At 43.0% G+C, this 25,100-nt stretch overlaps 2 protein-coding genes across 2 annotated transcripts; both read right to left on the minus strand.

Moving 5' to 3' along the window:
* Nucleotides 1–3,801: 3,801 nt before the first annotated feature.
* LOC110496079 (free fatty acid receptor 3-like) lies at nt 3,802–7,982 on the minus strand. The gene is made up of 2 exons (XM_021571760.3): nt 7,910–7,982; nt 3,802–5,315 (listed from the first exon to the last, which is right to left on the minus strand). Exons 1-2 carry the CDS (start codon nt 7,938–7,940, stop codon nt 4,285–4,287), a joined length of 1,062 nt encoding a protein of 353 aa, XP_021427435.3. The 5' UTR covers nt 7,941–7,982; the 3' UTR covers nt 3,802–4,284.
* Nucleotides 7,983–9,186: 1,204 nt separating this feature from the next.
* Nucleotides 9,187–10,588, minus strand: LOC110496800 (free fatty acid receptor 2). The gene has a single exon (XM_036951038.2). The coding sequence runs from the start codon at nt 10,231–10,233 to the stop codon at nt 9,187–9,189; it is 1,047 nt and encodes a 348-aa protein (XP_036806933.2). The 5' UTR covers nt 10,234–10,588.
* Between the last annotated feature and the right edge of the window lie 14,512 nt (nt 10,589–25,100).

The following is a 25,100-nucleotide window of genomic DNA, read 5'->3' on the forward strand; positions in this document are numbered from 1 at the left end:
CTCCGCTATGCAATCTGGTTTGGGTGCAACTCAGCCACGCTCAAGGTCCTAAACGATATCATAACCGCCATCGATAAGAGACATTACTGTGCCGCCATATTCATCGACCTGGCTAAGGCTTTCGACTCTGTCAATCACATTCAACATTCTTATTAGCAGACTCAACAGCCTTGGTTTCTCAAATGATTGCCTCGCCTGGTTCACCAACTACTCCTCTGATAGAGTTCAGTGTGTCAAATCAGAGGGCCTGTTGTCCGGACCTCTGGCACTCTCTATGTGGATGCCACAGGGTTCAATTCTTGGGCCGAATCTCTTCTCTGTATACATCAATGATGTCGCTCTTTCTGCTGGTGATTCTTTGATCCACCTCTACGCAGACGACACCATTCTGTATATCTCTGGCCCTTCTTTGGACACTGTGTTAACTAACCTCCAGATGAGCTTCAATGCCATACAACACTCCTTCCGTGGCCTCCAACTGCTCTTAAATGCAAGTAAAACTAAATGCATGCTTCAACCGATCGCTGCCCACACCTGCCCGCCAATCCAGCATCACTACTCTGGATGGTACTGACTTACTACAAATACCTAGGTGTCTGGTTAGACTGTAAACTCTCCTTCCAGACTCACATTAAACATCTCCAATCCAAAATTAAATCTAGAATCGGCTTCCTATTTCACAACAAAGCATCCTTCACTCACGCTGCCAAACATGCCCTCGTAAAACTGACCATCCTACCAATCCTCGACTTTGGTAATGTAATTTACAAAATAGCCTCCAACACTCTCCTGAAAATTGGATGCAGTCTGTCACAGTGCCATCTGTTTTGTCACCAAAGCCCCATATACTACCCACCACTGCGACCTGTACGCTCTCGTTGGCTGGCCCTTGTTTCATACTCGTCGCCAAACCCACTGGCTCCAGGTCATCTACAAGTCTCTGCTAGGTAAAGCCCCGCCTTATCTCAGCTCACTGGTCACCATAGCAGCATCTACTCGTAGCACACGTTCCAGCAGTTACATCTCACTGGTCACCCCCAGATCACTGCACCTGTACATTGCCCATCTGTAAATAGCCCATCCAATCTACCTCATCCCCATACTCTATTTATCTTGCTCCTTTGCAACCCAGTATCTCTACTTGCACATTCATCTTCTGCACATTCTACCATTCCAGTGTTTAATTGCTATATAGTAATTACTTCACCACCATGGCCTATTTATTGCTTACCTTCCTTAGCCTGCCTCATTTGCACATGCTGTATATAGACTTTTGTACTGTATTATTGATTGTATGTTTGTTTATTGCATGTGTAACTCTGTGTTGTTGTTTGTGTTGAACTGCTTTACTTTATCGTGGCCAGGTCGCAGTTTTAAATGAGAACTTGTTCTCAACAAGCCTACCTGGTTAAATAAAAGTGAAATAAAAAAAATAAAACACACGTACCCCACCAGACATGCCATCAGTGTTGTTTTCACAGTCCCCAAATCCAGAACAAATTCAAGAAAGTGTACAGTATTACAGTGCCTTGCGAAAGTATTCGGCCCCCTTGAACTTTGCGACCTTTTGCCACATTTCAGGCTTCAAACATAAAGATATAAAACTGTATTTTTTTGTGAAGAATCAACAACAAGTGGGACACAATCATGAAGTGGAACGACAGTTATTGGATATTTCAAACTTTTTTAACAAATCAAAAACTGAAAAATTGGGCGTGCAAAATTATTCAGCCCCCTTAAGTTAATACTTTGTAGCGCCACCTTTTGCTGCGATTACAGCTGTAAGTCGCTTGGGGTATGTCTCTATCAGTTTTGCACATCGAGAGACTGACATTTTTTCCCATTCCTCCTTGCAAAACAGCTCGAGCTCAGTGAGGTTGGATGGAGAGCATTTGTGAACAGCAGTTTTCAGTTCTTTCCACAGATTCTCGATTGGATTCAGGTCTGGACTTTGACTTGGCCATTCTAACACCTGGATATGTTTATTTTTGAACCATTCCATTGTAGATTTTGCTTTATGTTTTGAATCGTTGTCTTGTTGGAAGACAAATCTCCATCCCAGTCTCAGGTCTTTTGCAGACTCCATCAGGTTTTCTTCCAGAATGGTCCTGTATTTGGCTCCATCCATCTTCCCATCAATTTCAACCATCTTCCCTGTCCCTGCTGAAGAAAAGCAGGCCCAAACCATGATGCTGCCACCACCATGTTTGACAGTGGGGATGGTGTGTTCAGTGTGATGAGCTGTGTTGCTTTTACGCCAAACATAACGTTTTGCATTGTTGCCAAAAAGTTCAATTTTGGTTTCATCTGACCAGAGCACCTTCTTCCACATGTTTGGTGTGTCTCCCAGGTGGCTTGTGGCAAACTTTAAACAACACTTTTTATGGATATCTTTAAGAAATGGCTTTCTTCTTGCCACTCTTCCATAAAGGCCAGATTTGTGCAATATACGACTGATTGTTGTCCTATGGACAGAGTCTCCCACCTCAGCTGTAGATCTCTGCAGTTCATCCAGAGTGATCATGGGCCTCTTGGCTGCATCTCTGATCAGTCTTCTCCTTGTATGAGCTGAAAGTTTAGAGGGACGGCAGGTCTTGGTAGATTTGCAGTGGTCTGATACTCCTTCCATTTCAATATTATCGCCTGCACAGTGCTCCTTGGTAGTTTTAAAGCTTGGGAAATCTTTTTGTATCCAAATCCGGCTTTAAACTTATTCACAACAGTATCTCGGACCTGCCTGGTGTGTTCCTTGTTCTTCATGATGCTCTCTGCGCTTTTAACGGACCTCTGAGACTATCACAGTGCAGGTGCATTTATACGGAGACTTGATTACACACAGGTAGATTGTATTTATCATCATTAGTCATTTAGGTCAACATTGGATCATTCAGAGATCCTCACTAAACATCTGGAGAGAGTTTGCTGCACTGAAAGTAAAGGGGCTGAATAATTTTGCACGCCCAATTTTTCAGTTTTTGATTTGTTAAAAAAGTTTGAAATATCCAATAAATGTCGTTCCACTTCATGATTGTGTCCCACTTGTTGTTGATTCTTCACAAAAAAATACAGTTTTATATCTTTATGTTTGAAGCCTGAAATGTGGCAAAAGGTCGCAAAGTTCAAGGGGGCCGAATACTTTCGCAAGGCACTGTATATAGAGCCATTATTGCATGGCACTCTGTTCCATCTCATATTGCTCAAATAAACAGCCAACCTGGTTTCAAAAAACAGAAAGCAATGCCTCATGGCACAACGCCATGACCTAGATAGTTTGTGTTTATGCATTGATATGTAAGGCTACATGTGCCTTTTTTTAATGTATTCTGTCCTTAAGCTGTTCTTGTCTATTAATATTCTGTATTATGTTTCATGTTTTGTGTGGACCCCAGGAAGAGTAGCTGCTGCTTTTGCAACAGCTAATGGGGATACTAAAACACCAAAAAATACCCCCCAAAAATACATACAAGTGTGTTGTTGTTCTTTGCTGACTTGAAACTTGGGCCCCTATCATGAAGAGGTCCGGAAATTACCTAAATCTAATTTGTCACGTGCACAGGATACAGCAGGTGTGAACAATACAGTGAAATTCTACTTGCAAGCTCTTCCTCAACAACACGAGACATACAAATACATAGGAGAATATACACTCTACACAAATAAGCATAGTCCTTCCTACAAGCTCCTCTTACAATTTCCTCTTCTCCAGATAAAGATGACCCTCAAGGTTCTTGAAAAAGCTGAATGACTTGATGATAAATCTAAAAGATAGTTGGCAAGAAAAGCAATAACATTAGGCAAGGATAATGTCTTAATAAGGAGTTTATTGACTAACTGATCAGTAAAAAAGCGAATTGCATGTGTAATAACGCATACACAATATACTGTAAATTCAAGTGCAATGACCACAATGTGACTTTTCTGATACTGATTTTGTTTTATATAATTTGTGCAGCAATTGCATATTGATATTCTGGCATTTACAGTCTCAATAAGCATGGCATAAGATTAGCCACAAAGACAAATTACTGTACTGTACTGTAATAACCCTTGTGGGACACAAGCTAAGTTACCAGTCACAGTCACCAGACATCATCATACTGTTGTCTCACTCTGCACACAGAACTGAATACATGTGCAGATGAATTCAGACATTCTATAGCAGTTTCAGATGGACAAATGCTATCAAAATGCTTGACCATGGTATCAGAATTCTAGATCACATTGTGGAAACACACCATTTCAATGCTTTGTGTACACTTTGTATGGATGGACAAAACTGATTTACTAGTCACTGATTATTCGTGGGGTGTAATTTGTCCCACTTTTGGCAGCAGCGACAAACTTCTGGCTGGACGAATGGGTGGAGTCCATAGGGTCTGGTGTATTACCAGCATGGGCGGCTGTGGCCTTTGGATTGAGCTGAGCCTTGATTCGCTTCAGGCAGAGGCTGAGAGTGCTCCTAACAGCTGAGGAGGAGAAGTAGAAGACGATGGGGTCCAGACAGGCATTTAAGGTGGTGAGCAGAATGGCATTGTTGCGCCAAGTAGGGACTTTATTCTGCATGATCCCCACCATATGGGACACGTTGTAGGGCCCAAAGCAGAGGGCGAAAACCAGCAGAGTCCCCAACGCCAGCCCGATGGCACGCAGGCGCCGGTGCTGGCTGATGTTGGGAAGCCTAGACAGGATACGGATGAAGTTGACATAGCAGAAGGTGCTGATCAGGAAGGGTACACAGAAGAGAACCAGGGACATCTCTAAGCGTACCGGGAGAAGGGTAATAAGCTGGACATCATTGAAATTTCCATAGCAGGTAGTGTTGTCGGCATCTTTGTCTAATTGCATTACGAAGACAACACTGCAGTGGGCAAGGGACAGGATCCAGAAAACTGCACAGGCCAACTGTGTGTGGAAAACCCTGCCTGGTGCTGTAAACCTTACGGGATACGCCACGCTGAGGAAGCGCTCCACACTCACCGCGGTCAGGAGGAGGGTGCTGTTGTAGATGGTGGAGAAGAACAGGTAGCCAGTGACTGGACACAGGAAGTAAGGGAGGGTCCAGTTAAAATCATCAACAGCCTCCTTCATCTTGAAGGGCAGGAAAGCAAGGAAGATGAGGTCGGAGATGGTCAGGTTGAGGAGCAGGATGTCGATGGGGGCAGGTTTGCGACGCACCTTTCGGCAAAAAGTGCAGAATGCCAGGATGTTGGCAGGTACCCCGATCAAGAAGGTGGTGATGTAGACGAACAGCGCAAAGCTGCATGAAATGTCATTTGCTGGCCTCATATTGGCAGATACTGTTGGCGTTGTTGTCACTACAAGAGAGAGAAAAGCATAATGAAACACTGACATTTCAACCCAAAACTATTGGGAGACAGCTATCTGAACGGAATTGCACAACTAACATCTCAGATGACATTGTTGTCTCATTCACTTCCTGTCATTACTTTATTACCATGGAGACACGCCACAAAACAGTTATGATATTTCTATAATGACTGTTCATTATTTCTAGTTACACAAAAAATGAATTTTTAAAATGAACTAAGCTACGAGGTTATTTCCCCATTGTGCACACCCTGTTGTGTACTGTTTTATTAGCAAATCCTCTAGTGTCCATAGTTAAACATATGAATATATATAATGGAATATTCTGAATATAATAACCTTAGTTATCAATTGTTAGAGAGGATACATTTGTCCCTTGCACTTTTACTCTTTTAAAAAAAATGTTATGAACATTTTAAAATGAATAATTTTTCTTAGATTGAGGCCTCAAAATATCAAACCCACTTTATTCTTGTGTATGCTTCCCAGCATAGTTTGTTCTGTAGTAGTAATGCTTGTTTTATGTTGAGAATACTGATCAGCGTACTTTAGGAACCAATGTCTCATACTGGAGTTGCAAGTGTGGTAAACTTCGTCAACATAACACAATACAGCCCCTCAGGGATCCATTTAAAAGTACTACTCTAAATGACACCACACTAGACACAATACAGCCCCTCAGGGATCTATTTAAAAGTACTACTCTAAATGACACCACACTAGACACAATACAGCCCCTCAGGGATCCATTTAAAAGTACTACTCTGACACCACACTAGACACAATACAGCCCCTCAGGGATTTATTTAAAAGTACTACTCTAAATGACACCACACTAGACAATACAGCCCCTCGGGGATTAATTTAAAAGTACTACTCTAAATGACACCAGTCTAGACAATACAGCCCCTCAGGGATCCATTTAAAAGTACTACTCTAAATGACACCACACTAGACACAATACAGCCCCTCAGGGATCCATTTAAAAGTACTACTCTAAATGACACCACACTAGACAATACAGCCCCTCGGGGATTAATTTAAAAGTACTACTCTAAATGACACCAGTCTAGACAATACAGCCCCTCAGGGATCCATTTAAAAGTACTACTCTAAATGACACCACACTAGACACAATACAGCCCCTCAGGGATTTATTTAAAAGTACTACTCTAAATGACACCACACTAGACAATACAGACCCTCAGGGATCCATTTTACAGTACTACTCTAAATGACACCAGACTAGACAATACAGCCCCTCAGGGATACATTTAAAAGTACTACTCTAAATGACACCACACTAGACACAATACAGCCCCTCAGGGATTTATTTAAAAGTACTACTCTAAATGACACCACACTAGACAATACGGCCCCTCAGGGATTAATTTAAAAGTACTACTCTAAATGACACCAGTCTAGACAATACAGCCCCTCAGGGATCCATTTAAAAGTACTACTCTAAATGACACCACACTAGACACAATACAGCCCCTCAGGGATTTATTTAAAAGTACTACTCTAAATGACACCACACTAGACAATACGGCCCCTCAGGGATTAATTTAAAAGTACTACTCTAAATGACACCACACTAGACAATACAGCCACTCAGGGATTAATTTGAAAAGTACTACTCTAAATGACACCACACTAGACAATACAGCCACTCAGGGATTAATTTGAAAAATACTACTCTAAATGACACCAGTCTAGACAATACAGCCCCTCAGGGATCCATTTAAAAGTACTACTCTAAATGATACCACACTAGACAATACAGCCCCTCGGGGATCCATTTAAAAATACTACTCTAAATGATACCACACTAGACAATACAGCCCCTCCAGGGATCCATTTAAAAATACTACTCTAAATGACACCACACTAGACAATACAGCCCCTCAGGGATACATTTAAAAGTACTACTCTAAATGACACCACACTAGACAATACAGCCCCTCCAGGGATCCATTTAAAAGTACTACTCTAAATGACACCACACTAGACAATACAGCCCCTCAGGGATACATTTAAAAATACTACTCTAAATGATACCACACTAGACAATACAGCCCCTCCAGGGATCCATTTAAAAGTACTACTCTAAATGACATCACACTAGACAATACAGCCACTCAGGGATTCATTTGAAAAGTACTACTCTAAATGACACCACACTAGACACAAAAAAGGGGACCCCTTCTTGTTCTCTCTTAACCCAACCTTGCAGATGCCCTGAGAAGTGTCAAAAATCATTTTAGTTCTTTATTTTCATGAATGCAGCATTTGGCTTATTTGCAGCATATTTAGCAAAGGCATGCATAAAAGCCATACACATTATGGTACAGGTAATTTGAATTACACAAACAATGTGACCCCATACTAAGATATTACATGGTAGATTTATAATTGCACAGTTCTGCAAGAGTAACAACGTGTTTGGAGAACACAACGTGTTTTCAGTATCTCTTGTACAAAGGTCATGGATAACGGCTATGGATAAGGACTGTGAACCATGTTGCATTTGCTGATGGTACTCTCAAATAAAATAAATTATTAAAGTGAATTTGCTCACCAAAGAAGGCCTTCTCCTCACTCGTTACCATAAATGCACTTCAACTGACCTCAATTTTTTTTATACACACATTAGGATGTATCTATGATGAGGAAGTGACTAACATGAAAATGATGAAATGATAAACAGTCTGAGGGACTTTCACTGAATGCTTATAATATGATCAACTTTAGGTACTCTCAATTAGGCCGACTAACAGGGTAAATCATTTAACTGTAACACTGAACACTATCACGTTGAATTGATCAAGTTATCCATAGTTCAGAATGTCTCTTAAATGGGATTCAGAAGAAATATACACAACACTTGCTCAGTTTATATTTTATTCAGGCATTTCTCTTGCACAAGGAAGGTAGTGATTTACATGTAAATATTGCAAAGTCAAATCCTCAATTAGAAGCAGGTTCTATAAACAAGTAATGCTCAGTTAATTCACATTTTGAGATTAGAGAAACATTCATTATAGTCAGAACTGTTTCTGGTTGAGATTTCAAATGTATTGATTCTCAGACTGTCAGATATAAAATGAGGACATGTTTCTGATTCACTTCATGTTCAGCAGAGTTTCAGATCAGAAATAATTAGTACATTTTACATTCATCTTCGTAAACTCCTTAAAGCTCCCAGTGTAAGCTGTAAATAACAATCAATAAATGATGGTTCTATTTACATGTGTCTGTTTAATACCACTTGCCTATTGATCAATTATCTACAGAATATTTGGACAGAGAATTGACAGGGCATTTCTATCACCATACCTTTTTAAGATAGAGAAAGACACCCAGTTTCTTACAGTAAACCAACAAAAATATACCAGAATACATTCAAACTATTTTTATGAATCTAACTTTTTAACAATGGCTCCATTGTAATTAGTCACTCAGTTGAAATTGTCCTCCTGCCCCATCTGCCGGTGGCACAATCCAGATCAGACCATCACAGTAGAGGACTCATCACTGGCTCATCTCAGATAACCTTTGGTCAATTTTCCACATCTCACTTGTCTTTCAGCCTCTCAGTTCATAAGCCACAAAGGTTCTTCATATGATCACTGTGGTTTGTTATGTAGAACTTTCTAACGATTTCAGAGCATAGAAAGCTTACAGTATCATGAGAACACAATATATTATTTTGTCATCAATAATTGTGAGATTTCTAGACTGTCACTTGTTCCAACCTCAGCTCTGCCCATTTTGAGCACTACCGAGTCCTATTTCTAAGTGTTTTCCACATCAGCCTGAGTTCTTCACTTCATTTTGTCCTAAACTATTTATTTTTTAAATTCCACTCACAGGTCTTATATGTCTTGTTTGTGCAGATTTTTCCTGACATAACTTGGAAATGTTTGCTCCTGTCTGTCTGTCGGTCAGCGACGCCACTCCCCTCACATTAGCTAGAGGGTCCCGTGTGATGGTTTTGCTACAATGGCGCCCCTCTGTCCGGCTGTATCTGCTGGGCCTTCCACAGAGCCTTCCCATGAGGCCGCGGGGCGTTGCCGGGGAGAGCATCAGCATGACCACAGGCTCCAGGAAGACGTTACATGCACTGGACAGCATGGCCTCAGTCCTCCAGTGGACGTTCTCCTGCAGCACAAAGCCCACGATGTGTGAGGCGTTGTAGGGCACGTAGCAAACCACAAACACAGCCAGTGTGGAAAGGGCCACGGCCAGGACGCGCCTCTTTCCCAGGACGGGCAAGCAGGACCGCCACACCAGGGCTACGCAGCGCAGCGTGCAGAAGGCGGTAATGGCCAGTGGCATTAGGAAGAGGAGGAGCGCCATCTCCAGGCGCAATGGCAGCAGCAGGTCCAGCTGGTCCTGGGTGAAGTTCTCAAAGCAGACTGACACATTATGGCTGGAGGTGGACACGAAACCACCCCCGCCTTCTGCCACCAGGCCCAGACTCAGGTGCAACAGTACCACTGCCCAGAGGGCAGCGCTGATGAAGCAGGAGATGCGGCCCCGCCGGTACAGCTTGTAGCTGATGGGAAAGGCGATGCTGAGGTAGCGGCCCACCGTCACTGCCGTGAGGAAGAGGCAGCTGCCGTACATCGAGGAGAACAAGAAGAAGCTGTAGACGGGACAGAGGGGCGATGGAAGAGCCCAGTCCTGGAGGAAAGTCTCCAAGGCCTTGACAGGCAGCCAGGCCATCAGTGCCAGGTTAGCCAGGCAGAGGTTGAGTGCGTATACCACGTTGGGCGTGGCACCCCGCTTGCGCGCCTTGCGGACGTACACGAAGAGCACCAGCAGATTGGAGGGGAGGCCCAGCAGGAACGTGAAGGAGTAGACCGTCAGGGAGACACAGTCCTTGACGGGCACTTGCATCGCTTCGGCTCACACCTCCTGCTCAGGAGTTCAGGACCATAGGAGGCACTGCATCAGAAGCAACTGAAGTCTCGATACTGCAAGTAAAATCATTTGAGATGGGAAGAAAAAAAGCACACTAGTCCTGTGGCAGATGTAATGGATGTTAAAAGTAAGATCTCTTAAAGCGACTCGGTTGGAAACAAATTCCAAAGCACATACAGTAAATCCTCAATGCCCAATCACAGATGGCTAGCTTCAATTTGTGGACAGCATTCCTCTTGTGAAGTTGCAATGCGCATCAATAGGATAGTTCCCACCATGTGAGCACATCACTCTTTGGCAAACCCCTCTCTCCTCCACACACAGGCTTGGCACTGAGTGAGAGAGCAGGGAGGCAGAGACAACCCTTTGGTGACAATAGTATAGAGAGCGGAAGTGGGGTGATACTGGTGTGTGTATATGTGTGTGGGCATGAAGGGGCAGGGTGCAGCATGACAGGTAGACAGATATGGGGAGGTGCCCATTCAAGCAGAAGTGTATGGCATTTAGGAGGCACCAGCGTGTCTTAATGGCCCCCAGGATCTGAGACGACAGCAAGGCAGCATCTGGACCCTTTAGTGAAATGATTCAGAATAATTGGGCTTGTCAGGAAGCGCATGCCCATCCAGCCACGGCGCGGCCACTCGAAATTAACTTGAGGGTCAGGCAGTAAAGTCATAAAATGCCACGGATGATGGTCATCGCGTGGGAGCAGGGTAGTAGGGCTTTAGGGTTGGGCGCCTACTTTGTGGCACAAGGGAGATTCTCTATGCTTTATAGCAGTAGGAAAACAACCTGGTTTATTTGTATGTGTGCGCTCGGGTGTGTAAGTGACATAAATTACTCTTCACGGAAGAGAGAAGATTAGAGCGAGGTTGGATAGTTGTGTGTGCAAATAAAAATGTCATCAGTATAGAGTTTTATCATAAAGAAAAACAATTCTCCCCCAGCTTTGTTCAAAGCTATCCTTTGTTCAGCTATCCTTATCTACATTTATGTGTAAGAGCACTATGGGCTAGTTTCCTGGACACAGATAAAGCCTAGTTCTGGACTAAAAAGTAGGGTCAATGTAGAATCTCCATTCAAATCCTTTATTTGGTCCAAGCTAAGCTTAAGGGAAACCCGCCCTTTACGTTTTATTTGTCTGAATTGGTTTTTAAATGAGCCTTTTTCCTTTATTGAATGAAACACGTGGTTTGGTAAGAAGAATGTCCCTCTCCCTACCGGTGTGATTTCTACCTCTGAGGGTTTAGAGCTTGAGGTAGTCACCTCATACAAGTACTTGGGAGTATGGCTAGACGGTACACTGTCCTTCTCTCAGCACATATCAAAGCTGCAGGCTAAGGTTAAATCTAGACTTGGTTTCCTCTATCGTAACCGCTCCTCTTTCACCCCAGCTGCCAAACTAACCCTGATTCAGATGACCATCCTACCCATGCTAGATTACAGAGAGTTAATTTTTAGATCAGCAGGTAAGGGTGCACTCCAGCGGCTAGATGTTCTTTACCATTCGGCCATCAGATTTGCCACCAATGCTCCTTATAGGACAAATCACTGTACTCTATACTCCTCTGTAAACTGGTAATCTCTGTATACTCGTCACAAGACCCACTGGTTGGTGTTTATTTATAAAACCCTCTTGGCCTCAATCCCCCCTATCTGAGATATCTACTGCAGGACTCATCTTTCACATACAACACCTGTTCTGCCAGTCACATTCTGTTAAAGGTCCCCAAAGCACACACATCCCTGGGTCGATCCTCAGCTAGCGACTGGAACGAGCTTTTTTAAAAAAAAATAATAATAAAACTGGACAATCTGGACTCAATCATGGACAATTTTACTGACAGTTATGGCTGTTTCATGTGATATATTGTTGCCTCTACCTTCTTGCCCTTTGTGCCCTTTGTCTGGCCCAATAATGTTTGTACCATATTTTGTGCTGCTACCATGTTGTGTTGCTACCATGTTGTGTTGTCGTCTCTCTTTATGTAGTGTTGTCTCGCTTGTTGTGATGTGTGTTTTGTCCCATATTTTTATTTTCAGAATCACAGCCCCTAAGAATCTGTTCTTAACTGACATGCCAAGTTAAATACATGTTAAATCAAATTTTAATTTAAATTTGAAAACACAAAAGGAGAACGATTTGCATCATTGCTGTTGGTTTGGTTTCCACAGCACTGACAAACACACGCACATGGGTATGATCGATAGAGAGCAGAGTAAAGGGAGTGTGATGTGTACAATGCGATCTGTTAATTGTGTTGTGTGTACAATTTGATCACTCTGTTGTCACTGAGAAACTCTAATTAGCTGTGTGATTTACATAAATTCACTGATAGCCTGCAGTTCCCTTTCACTATTGCTCGCTCAAACACTAAAGCACCAGACAGAATAAAAGTTCTACCACTGTAGGACCTGGTACTACATTCAAATGTAAAAAAAGAATCTGAAATTCAGCCACACAAATCAACAAAGAGTTGTTTTACAGTATATAGCTTAATAACACAAGATAGATATTGGTCTCCACTACGACATACAAGTGTATCTGAAATAAAACTGTAGGCTACACCTAAACTATAGTCTAAAGTATGTGGACACCTGCTCGTCGAACATCTTGTTCCAAAATTATGGGCATTAAAATGGAGTTGGTTTCCCCTTGCTGCTATAACAGCCTCCACAATTCTGGGAAGGCTTTCCACTAAAATGTTGGAACATTGCTGCGGGGACTTGCTTCCATTCAGCAACAAGAGCATTAGTGAGGTTGGGCACTGCTGTTGGCCGATTAGGCCTGGCTCGCAGTCATCATTCCAATTCATCCCAAAGGTGTTTGATGGGGTTGAGGTCAGTGCTTTGTGCAGGCCTTTCAAGTTCTTCCACACTAATCTCAACAAACCATTTCTGTATGGACCTTGCTTTGTGCACGGGGGTATTGTCGTGCTGAAACAGGTTTGGGTCTTCCCCAAACTGTTGCCACAAAATTGGAAGCATAGAATCGTCTAGGATGTCATTGTATGTTGTAGCATTATGATTTCCCTGCACTGGAACTAGGGGTTTAGCCCGCACCGTATAAACAGCCCCAGACCATTATTCCCCCTCCACCAAACTTTACAGTTGGCACTATGCATTGGAGCAGGTAGAGTTCTCCTGGCATCCGCCAAACCCAGATTTGTCCGTCGGACTGTCAGATGGGGAAGCGTGATTCATCACTCCAGAGAATGCGTTTCCACTACTCCAGAGTTCAATGGCGGCGAGCTTTACGCCACTTCGGCCTACGCTTGGCATTGCGCATGGCTATCTAGGCTTGTGTGTGGCTGCTCGGCCATGGAAACCCATTTCGTGAAGCTCCTGACGAATAGTTCCTGTGCTGACTTTGTTTCCAGAGTCAGTTTGGAACTCGGTAGTGAGTGTTGCAACCCGAGGACAGACCATTTCCACTCGCTTCAGCACTCGGCGGTCCTGTTCTGTGAGCTTCTGTGGCCTAGACATTTCCACTTCACAATAACAGTTGACCGGGGAAGCTCTAGCAGGGCAGAAATTTGATGAACTGACTTGTTGGAAAGGTGGCATCCTATGACGGTTCCACATTGAAAGTCACTGAGCTCTTCAGTAAAGCCATTCTACTGCTAATGTGTGTCTATGGAGATTGCATGGCTGTGTGCTCGATTTTATACACCCGTCAAGAACGGGTGTAGCTGAAATTTCTGAATCTACTCATTTCCACATACTTTTGTATATATAGTGTATATAGAAAACATGTTCTATGTCCTACGTTCTGCACAGCACTTGTGGCGGCACTATAAATATTGATAAAAATCGGTCTTCTTCCTCCTCTTTAAAATATACTGTCTGACACAAACAAGCACATTTGGAGACATTACCACAAGCTGTTAGGGTGGTTTATTATCAATGATTCTCTTTCCTGTGCGTGTTTACCTTGTTTTTATCTAGCTACCTCCTCGTATGATACAAAGGTCACATAAACCGTATGATACAAAGGCCTAATAAACACTATGCCCAGGACTCTGGATCAAAACAACCTATTTTGGACTGCATGCCAAATGGCACCCTATTCCCTATACTGTATAGTTCACACATTTTGACCACAGGGCTGCGATCAAAAGTAGTGCACCATATAGGATGCCATCTGGGACGTAGTCTTGGCCAAACAATGCGTATTGGATAGACGTAGGATAAACAGGGTCATTAATGTGAATGCTCAATATACATAAATCACCTTAAAACGTGGTTTATGGAATAGGTAGTTTATTTGTGATGAGCACAATTATATGCTACACTACCACTTCTAAACTCCAGGTGGCAGCAGCAACTGGTCAGGTGCTGTGCTCTGACAGAAAGACTTGTCAAGAGTTGATTGTGCAAAGTAGTGAGGATGTAGCAGCTTGCAGAGCTGTGAGGCTGCTGGATTTTGATGGCCATGAGGTTTTGGTTTGAAACATTTGAGCATGTTTTTTTGTATATATACCATATACAGTCGAAGTAAGAAGTTTGCAGACACCTTAGTCAAATACATTTAAACTAACTTTTTTCACAATTCCTAACATTTAGTCCAAGTAAAAATGCCCTGTTTTAGGTCAGTTAGGATCACCACTTTATTTTAAGAATGTGAAATGTCAGAATAATAGTAGAGAATTATTTATTTCAGCTTCAATTTCTTTCATCACATTCCCAGTGGGTCAGAAGTTTACATACACTCAATTAGTATTTGGTAGCATTGCCTTTAAATTGTTTAACTTGGGTCAAACATTTCAGGTAGCCTTCCACATGCTTCCCACAATATTTTGGGTGAATTTTGACCCATTTCTCTTGACAGAGCTGGTGTAACTGAGTCAGGTTGTTGGCCTCCTTGCTCGCGCACGCTTTTTCAGTTCTGCCCACAAATTTTCTATAGGATTGAGGTCAGGGCTTTGTGATGGCCACTCCAATACCTTGACTTTGTTGTCCTTAAGCCATTTTGCCACAACATTGGAAGTATGCTTGGGGTCATGATCCATTTGAAATACCCATTTGCGACCAAGCTTTAACTTCCTGACTGATGTCTTGAGATGTTGCTTCAATATATCCACATGATTTTCCGTCCTCATGATGCCATCTATTTTGTGAAGTGCACCAGTCCCTCCTGCAGCAAAGCACCCCGTGCTTCACGGTTGGGATGTTGTTCTTTGGCTTGGAAGCCTCCCCCTTTTTGCTCCAAACATAACGATGGTCATGATGGCCAAACAGTTCTATTGTTCTTTCATCAGTCCAGAGGACATTTCTCCAAAAAGTACGATCTTTGTCCTCATGTGCAGTTGCAAACCGTAGTCTGGATTTTTTATGGCGGTTTTGGAGCAGTGGCTTCTTCCTTGCTGAGCGGCCTTTCAGGTTATGTCAATATAGGACTCATTTTACTGTGGATATCGATACGTTTGTACCTGTTTCCTCCAGCATCTGGGATTGATTTGCACTTTTCACACCAAAGTACATTCATCTTTAGGAGACAGAACGCGTCTCCTTCCTGAGCGGTATGACGGCTGCTTGGTCCCATGGTGTTTATACTTGCGTACTATTGTTTGTATAGATGAACGTGGTACCTTCAGGTGTTTGGAAATTGCTCCCAAGGATGAACCAGACTTGTGGGGGCCTACAATTTTTTTCTGAGGTCTTGGCTGATTTCTTTTGATTTTCTCATGATGTCAAACAAAGAGGCACTGAGTTTGAAGGTAGGCCTTGAAATACATCCACAGGTACACCTCCAATTGACTCAAATAATGTCAATTAGCCTATTAGAAGCTTCTAAAGCGATGACATCATTTTCTGGAATTTTCCAAGCTGCTTAAAGGCACAGTCAACTTAGTGTATGTAAACTTCTGACCCACTGGAATTGTGATACAATGAATTCTAAGTGAAATAATCTGTCTGTAAACAATTGTTGGAAAAATTACTTGTGTCATGCACAAAGTAGATGTCCTTACCGACTTGCCAAAATGATAGTTTGTTAACAAGAAATGTGTGGAGTGGTTGAAAAACGAGTTTTAATGACTCCAACCTAGGTGTATGTAAACTTCCGACTTCAACTGTATATGTATATATATACCTTAAACTGAACACAGTTTACTTTATCTTGGCCAGGTCGCAGTTGTAAATGAGAACTTGTTCTCAACTGGCCTACCTGGTTAAATAAAGGTGAAATATATATATTTTTTAAATAAGCCGCATGGAGCTGCCCTTGGACCCAGGTAAGGTTGCGGTCTCTTTGAGCACATGCATACAACACGGTCCGCATGCTCTGAATTCTCAAGTAAATGCACACATTAAATCAGGTAACAGAACATTTAGCTAGGCCTAGGACTCCTAGACTTAGCCAGTGAAGCAATGTCAGTAGGCATGCTAGCTGGTTTCTTAACACGTGAGCGAATCATCAGATGTGTTTCTTAAACGTGATCACATTCAGAGATGCAACCCGCCTGCAACATTTAGATTGGCCTTTTATTGTCCCCAACACAAGGTGCACCTGTGTAATTATCATGCTGTTTAATCAGCTTCTTCATTTGCCACACTTGTCACCTAACTCTCAATAGTCTTACTGTACACATACATTTTAGCAATATCTATGAAGCAGAAACAGGCCCTATCAAATACTAAACAACAACAGAGAGCCCTGTGAAAGCAGACAGGGTGTGTCCCCCAAATGGCATCCAATGGGCCCTGGTCAAAAGTAGTGCAGCACTATAAAGGGAATAGGGTGCCTTTTGGGATGCAGTGACAGTGCTGTTTTATAGGGGTCAATACAGAACAGTGCTATTTTTACAGGCCTGGCCATATGGTAACGCTACACTCCTCTCCCCCAGGCTTTATTTTATACCTGTAAACTAGTGACTCATGTCCTCCCTCAGCTGCTGTGACGCCTGCATCGTCTCCTGTGCTTGGGCCATGTTGTACTGGCTGAAATGCTCCCACTGCTGGGAGGTGGTGGAACTGCAGCAGCACATTTTCACATACAGGTATTTTACAGGTCCTTTCAATTGATTTGAAAGGCAAATGGTGGCATTGCAGAAACTATTTTGATGAGTTGAGTGCCTGGTTAATTAATATTGTAGATAGTTACAGGCATGTTTATACAAATCAAAACAAATGTTATTTGTCACATACACATGGTTAGCAGATGTTAATGCGGGTGTAGTGAAATGCTTGTGCTTCTAGTTCCGACAATGCAGTAATAACCAAAGAGTAATCTAACCTAACAATTCCAAGACTACTACCTTGTACACACAAGTGTAACGGGATAAAGAATATGTACATAAAGATATATTAATGAGTGATGGTACAGAACGGCATAGGCAAGATGCAGTAGATGGTATAGAGTACAGTATATATATATATATATATATATGAGATGAGTAATGTAGGGTATATAAACATAAAGTGGCATAGTTTAAAGTGGCTAGTGATACATGTATTACATAAAGATGGCAAGATTAAGTAGATGGTATAGAGTACAGTATATACATATACAGTGCCTTGCGAAAGTATTCGGCCCCTTTGAACTTTGCGACCTTTTGCCACATTTCAGGCTTCAAACATAAAGATATAAAACTGAAGTATCAGACCACTGCAAATCTAACAAGACCTGGCCGTCCCTCTAAACTTTCAGCTCATACAAGGAGAAGACTGATCAGAGATGCAGCCAAGAGGCCCATGATCACTCTGGATGAACTGCAGAGATCTACAGCTGAGGTGGGAGACTCTGTCCATAGGACAACAATCAGTCGTATATTGCACAAATCTGGCCTTTATGGAAGAGTGGCATGAAGAAAGCCATTTCTTAAAGATATCCATAAAAAGTGTTGTTTAATGTTTGCCACAAGCCACCTGGGAGACACACCAAACATGTGGAAGAAGGTGCTCTGGTCAGATGAAACCAAAATTGAACTTTTTGGCAACAATGCAAAACGTTATGTTTGGCGTAAAAGCAACACAGCTCATCACCCTGAACACACCATCCCCACTGTAAAACATGGTGGTGGCAGCATCATGGGCCTGCTTTTCTTCAGCAGGGACATGGAAGATGGTTAAAATTGATGGGAAGATGGATGGAGCCAAATACAGGACCATTCTGGAAGAAAACCTGATGGAGTCTGCAAAAGACCTGAGACTGGGACGGAGATTTGTCTTCCAACAAGACAATGATCCAAAACATAAAGCAAAATCTACAATGGAATGGTTCAAAAATAAACATATCCAGGTGTTAGAATGGCCAAGTCAAAGTCCAGACCTGAATCCAATCGAGAATCTGTGGAAAGAACTGAAAACTGCTGTTCACAAATGCTCTCCATCCAACCTCACTGAGCTCGAGCTGTTTTGCAAGGAGGAATGGGAAAAAATGTCAGTCTCTCGATGTGCAAAACTGATAGAGACATACCCCAAGCGACTTACAGCTGTAATCGCAGCAAAAGGTGGCGCTACAAAGTATTAACTTAAGGGGGCTGAATAATTTTGCACGCCCAATTTTTCAGTTTTTGATTTGTTAAAAAAGTTTGAAATATCCAATAAATGTCGTTCCACTTCATGATTGTGTCCCACTTGTTGTTGATTCTTCACAAAAAAATACAGTTTTATATCTTTATGTTTGAAGCCTGAAATGTGGCAAAAGGTCGCAAAGTTCAAGGGGGCCGAATACTTTCGCAAGGCACTGTACATATGAGATGAGTAATGTAGGGTATGCAAACATTATATGTTTAAGTGGCATTGTTTAAAGTGGCTAGTGAAACATTTTTACATCAATTTCCATTATTAAAAGTGGCTGGAATTGAGTCAGTATGTTGGCAGCAGCCACTCAATGTTAGTGGTGGCTGTTTAACAGTCTGATGGCCTTGAGATAGAAGCTGTTTTTCAGTCTCTCGGTCCCTGCTTTGATGCACCTGTACTGACCTCGCCTTCTGGATGATAGCGGGGTGAACAGGCAGTGGCTCGGGTGGTTGTTGTCCTTGATGATCTTTATGGCCTTCCTGTGACATCGGGTGGTGTAGGTGTCCTGGAGGGCAGGTAGTTTGCCCTCGGTGATGTGTTGTGCAGACCTCACTACCATCTGGAGAGCCTTACGGTTGTGGGCGGAGCACTTGCAGTACCATGCGGTGATACAGCCCGACAGGATGCTCTCGATTGTGCATTTGTAGAGGTTTGTGAGTGCTTTTGGTGACAAGCCACATTTCTTCAGCCTCCTGAGGTTGAAGAGGCACGGCTGCGCCTTCTTCACAACGCTGTCTGTGTGGATGGACCAATTCAGTTTGTTCGTGATGTGTACGCCGAGGAACTTAAAACGTACTACCCTCTCCACTACTGTCCCGTCGATGTGGATAGGGGGGTGCTGCCTCTGCTGTTTCCTGAAGTCCACAATCTATTCCTGTGTTTTGTTGACGTTGAGTGTGAGGTTATTTTCCTGACACCACACTCCGAGGGCCCTCACCTCCTCCCTGTAGGCCGTCTCATCGTTGTTGGTAATCAAGCCTGCCACTGTAGTGTCGTCCGCAAACTTGATGATTGAGTTGGAGGCGTGCATGGCCACGCAGTCGTCGGTGAACAGGGAGTACAGGAGAGGGCTCAGAACGCACCCTTGTGGGTTTCCCAGTGTTGAGGATCAGCGGGGTGGAGATGGTGAGGGTAGGTAACAACACCTGGTGGCGGGCCGTCAGGAAGTCCAGGACCCAGTTGCACAGGGCGGGGTCGAGAGCTGTAGTCGATGAACAGCATTCTCACATAGGTATTCCTCTTGTCCAGATGGGTTAGGGCAGTGTGCAGTGTGGTTGCGATTGCGTTGTCTGTGGACCTATTGGGGCGGTAAGCAAATTGCAGTGGGTCTAGGGTGTCAGGTAGGGTGGAGGTGATATGGTCCTTGACTAGGATATGGTCCTTGACTAGTCTCTCAAAGCACTTCATGATGACGGAAGTGAGTGCTATGGGGCGGTCGTTTCCCTTAGCTTTCTTGGGAACAGGAACAATGGTGGCCCTCTTGAACATGTGGGAACAGCAGAATGGGATAAGGATTGATTGAATATGTCCGTAAACACACCAGCCAGCTGGTCTGCGCATGCTCTGAGGACGCGGCTGGGGATGCCGTCTGGGCCTGCAGCCTTGCGAGGGTTAACACGTTTAAATGTTTTACTCACGTCGGGCCGTGTCAGTGGCACTGTATTGTCCTCAAAGCGAGCAAAAAAGTTATTTTGTCTGTCTGGGAGCAAGACATCCTGTTCCACGACAGGGCTGGTTTTCTTTTTTTTTCTTTTTTCTTTTTGTAATCCGTTTTTTGTAATCCGATTGACTGTAGACCCTGCCACAAACCTCTTGTGTCTGAGCCGTTGAATTGTGACTCTACTTTGTCTCTATACTGACACTTAGCTTGTTTGATTGCCTTGCAGAGGGAATAGCTACACTGTTTGTACTCGGTCATGTTTCCGGTCACCTTGCCCTGGTTAAAAGCAGTGGTTTGCGCTTTCAGTTTCACACGAATGCTGCTATCAATCCACGGTTTCTGGTTTGGGAACGTTTTAATCGTTGCTGTGGGTACAACGTCGCCGATGCACTTTCTAATGAACTCGCTCACCGAATCAGCGTATTCGTCAATGTTGTTGTTGGACGCAATGCGGAACATACTGTACCTCAATCCACGTGATCGAAGCAGTCTTGAAGCGTGGAATCAGATTGGTTGGACCAGTGTTGAACAGACCTGAGCGCGGGAGCTTCTTGTTTTAGTTTCTGTCTGTAGGCTGGAAGCAACAAAATTGAGTCGTGGTCAGCTTTTCCGAAAGGAGGGTGGGGGAGGGCCTTATTATGCGTCGAGGAAGTTAAACATAACAATGATAACAAAGATCCAGGGTTTTACCAGCCCTGGTAGCACAATTGATATGCTGATAGAATTTAGGGAGTCTTGTTTTCAGATTAGCCTTGTTAAAATCCACAGCTACAATGAATGCAGCCTCAGGATATGTGGTTTCAAGTTTACATAGAGTCAAATTAAGTTTGTTCAGGGCCATCGATGTGTCTGCTTGGGGGGGAATATATACGGCTGTGATTATAATCGAAGAGAATCCCCTTGGTAGATAATGCGGTCGACATTTGATTGTGAGGAATTCTAAGTCAGGTGAACAGAAGGACTTGAGTTCCTGTATGTTGTTATGATCACACCACGTCTCGTTAATCATAAGGCATACCCCCCCGCCCCTCTTCTTACCAGAAAGATGCTTGTTTCTGTCGGCGCGATGCGTGAAGAAACCAGCTGGCTGCACCGACTCTGTTAGCGTCTCTCAAGTGAGCCATGTTTCCGTGAAGTAAAGAACGTTACAGTCTCTGATGTCTCTCTGGTACCCTTGCTCGGATTTCATCAACCTTGTTGTCAAGAGACTGGACATTGGCGAGTAGTATGCTAGGGAGTGGTGCGCAATGTGCCCGTCTCCGGAGCCTGACCAGAAGACCGCTTCGTTTGCCCCTTTTACGGAGTCGTTTAGGGTCGCTGGCTGGGGTCCGATCCATTGTCCTGGGTGGAAGGCAAAATCCAGAATCCGCTTCGGGAGAGTCATATTCCTGGTCGTAATGATGGTGAGTTGACATTGCTCTTATATTCAGTAGTTCCTCCCGACTGTATGTAATGAAACGTAAGATTACCTCGGGTACCACTGTAAGAAATAACACAGAAAAAAACAACAAAAATCATAGTTTCCTAGGAACGCGAAGCGAGGCGGCCATCTCTGTCGGCAAGTAAGGATTACAATTGCACGAGGTTCTCATTGACAACACACAAGTAGGTTTGATCTAGATATCCTGCTCCGAATTTCAGAAGGTCTATTATTTCTTTGTATTGTACACCCTCATTCCAGCTCACCTTATGGGTATGCGCAGGGGGTTGGGCTTCAGAGAATCTCAGGTGATGTCACAGTGAGTGACAAGCAGGACAGGTCAATGTCTTGGGCCTTGTCCTGAATTTCATGGACTCCTGTAGAAGACTGGATAGAACAGCCTGAGACAGAAAAAGTACTGAGACAGCAAAGTAGGTGACATCTTTCATCCTCATTTTTTCGCTTCTGTTTCACTCTAACAGTGGAGCCATCCCAAATAGCACCTTATTCCTAGTGTACTACTTTTGACCAGAGCACATGGGACTGTGCAAAAGTAGTACACTATAAAGGGAATAGAGTACCATTTGGGATTCAAACTTGGTCAAATGGTTTCTTACAACAGCTCCTCAAAAGCCTTGTGGATGCGCTGCTGGTGGATCACATCCACCAGATCACTGACTAGCTCGTTTCTGGGGCGACCCTCCCTCAGGGTCAGGCACTCCACCCGACAGAGCACACAGATTCACCTACGCTGTACTAGAAAGTCAATACGTCACCCTAAAACCTGTCTTGTTTTTTTTACCAGGTACATTGAAACAACTGCATTCCAGATTAATACTAATTTGAAATTGAATTGCAAATCTCATCAGGGTTAAGGCATACATCTCTTTGCCCAATTCCTGTGCGCAGGATTCCAAAGTCTCTCTCTAGTGGGAGATATCCCAGATCCTATTACTCAGCCGGTCACTCTCATCCCAGTTAGTCAGAGAGGGATAGGGGGAGAGATATAGCGAGAGAGAGATTAATACGTGTGATGAGAATAAATAATAGTCCATGACAGTTTATGATATGAAAACTAACTTTGTATAGGCCAATGTTACAATTCAGTCACAACGTCAAGCAAGTCCTTACTGAATTGGTTGTTTCATTACATAGTCACAACATCTTACCTTGCTGGTTTTCTCATTGCGTAAGGTCTTCCCTTCCTGGCGTGTCTCATGTGAGATGTGTGGCCTCTGTTCTGCTGTGTCAGACATCAATCAGCTTGTTACTGGGGTCCCAGTCGGACACACTGTACCTGAGCCCAGGCTTGGCACTTAGCGTGGCCATGATACTCGCAGCGTCACGAGACTAAAGGAAACAGGTGACACACACCGATATGACAAGACTGGAAACAAGTTGATGGACCCTGATCAAAAGTAGTGCACTCTAAAAGTAGTGCACTATAGGGAATAGGATGCCGTTTTGGATGCAGACTATGTTTACATGAGGGACAAGTATTGACAAAACTGACATTTGATATAACGTCATGTCCGGGGAGGTTGTGGGAATCAGAGGAGGCTGGTGGGAGGAGCTATAGAAAGACGGGCTCATTGTAATGGCTGGAATGGAATAAATGGAACGCTATCAAACAAATAAGGAAACCATGTTTGACACCGTTCCAATAATTCCATTCCAGCCATTACAATGAGCCCGTCCTCCTATAGCTCCTCCCACCAGCCTCCACTTGTGGGACTACAGTGCTGTCTGTGATGAGTAATGATCTGGTTGAAATCATAATTTACATGGAAGTGAATTTCCACCCTCTCTACCCAATGATAAAACTGACTACTCACTCAAGGAGGAAAGGAATTTCGTATAATATCTGTTTAAAAGCAGCCTTTAGTTGATTAAGACTAGCTTTAAGGCTATATGAAAACTTGGGCTAGTGTGCACTGCAAAGCTCAATATTACTTATTACATTAACTTCAGTATGAAACAGTCATTATGTTGAACAATTCATTCCCTTTCATATAAAATGGCCTAATATGATTGAGCCATGACAGTAGATTCATGCACAATATTGGAGGGCAATAAGACAATGTCTGCAATTCAGCTTTCCTATTACTCAACTTTTTTTCTCAGAAAAGATACTAGGCCTAATCAAATTGAAACTATAGGCAAGCTAGGCTAAGGGGAAAGGTTATGCTTAATTCAGCACACATACTACACTAATTGTTTGTGGTAATACACATGAGGTGTTTGAATAATGGAAAATGCCTGCCATCTTGTATTTATGGTGGTTCTGTTTAATAGTTAGCCTAATTAATTGGTGTTAATTTGATATGGAACCTAAGTAGACAAATGTATTCCATTATTCAAAATAGCTTTGGCATTATCACACAAAAATGTTAGATTTACTTACCCAACGTTCTCGAATATTCTGCAGTGTCTACACCGGTGGTTCTGAACTAGTGTCGAAAGCCGAAGGGCTGCTTACCTCACCAACTCTTGTAGAGAGTCCCCAGGTAACAAACAGACGCGACCAATCAAACACGACTCCTAAATCATTTAAATGCCATGGCAACATTCAACAAATATTAAAAAATAAAAGGTAGCCTGACAGAAGTTGTCGACAGATTTGTCTGGGGGTAAAGAAATGTCTCTACTGTATCCAGTAGCCTAGACTACTTACTACTGCTCCCCTATTCATGCTTTTCTTTTCAGTGAAGCTAGCTGTGGTCTTACTCTAGTTCTACATAATCTACAAGAGTCATTTAAATGAGGAACTCATAATAGAATCATAAGCATTTGTAACTCCAGCCAAGGGCTTAACTCTGTGTTGCATATTGGGGGGGATCCGGGTCAATGGGTTCCAGGGTCACCACCTTTCTAGGGTGGTTACTATGTTGGGTAAACATGAGTGCTTTCCTCCCCATAATTTTGGCCTTCAATTGTGTTTTCCAAACATAAATACAGTGCATTGGAAAGTATTCAGAACCCTTGACTTTTTCCACATTTTGTTACGTTAGAGCTTTATTCTAAAATGGATTAAATAAATACAAATCCTCATCAATTTATACACAATACCCCATAATGACAAAGCGAAAAGAGGTTTTTAGAAATATTTGCACATTTATTAAATGTGACCTGATTCAGGAAACTAGGCGTATGTCGAAAGTCACGACTTCACAGGAGAGCCTTTTGAACATAAAAAAATATTTTTTAACAAAATGTGTTTTTTGGCAGAAATGCCTT

Source organism: Oncorhynchus mykiss, chromosome 18 (assembly GCF_057628025.1).
Source record: "Oncorhynchus mykiss isolate SJ-2025 chromosome 18, ASM5762802v1, whole genome shotgun sequence".
NCBI lineage: Eukaryota > Metazoa > Chordata > Actinopteri > Salmoniformes > Salmonidae > Oncorhynchus > Oncorhynchus mykiss.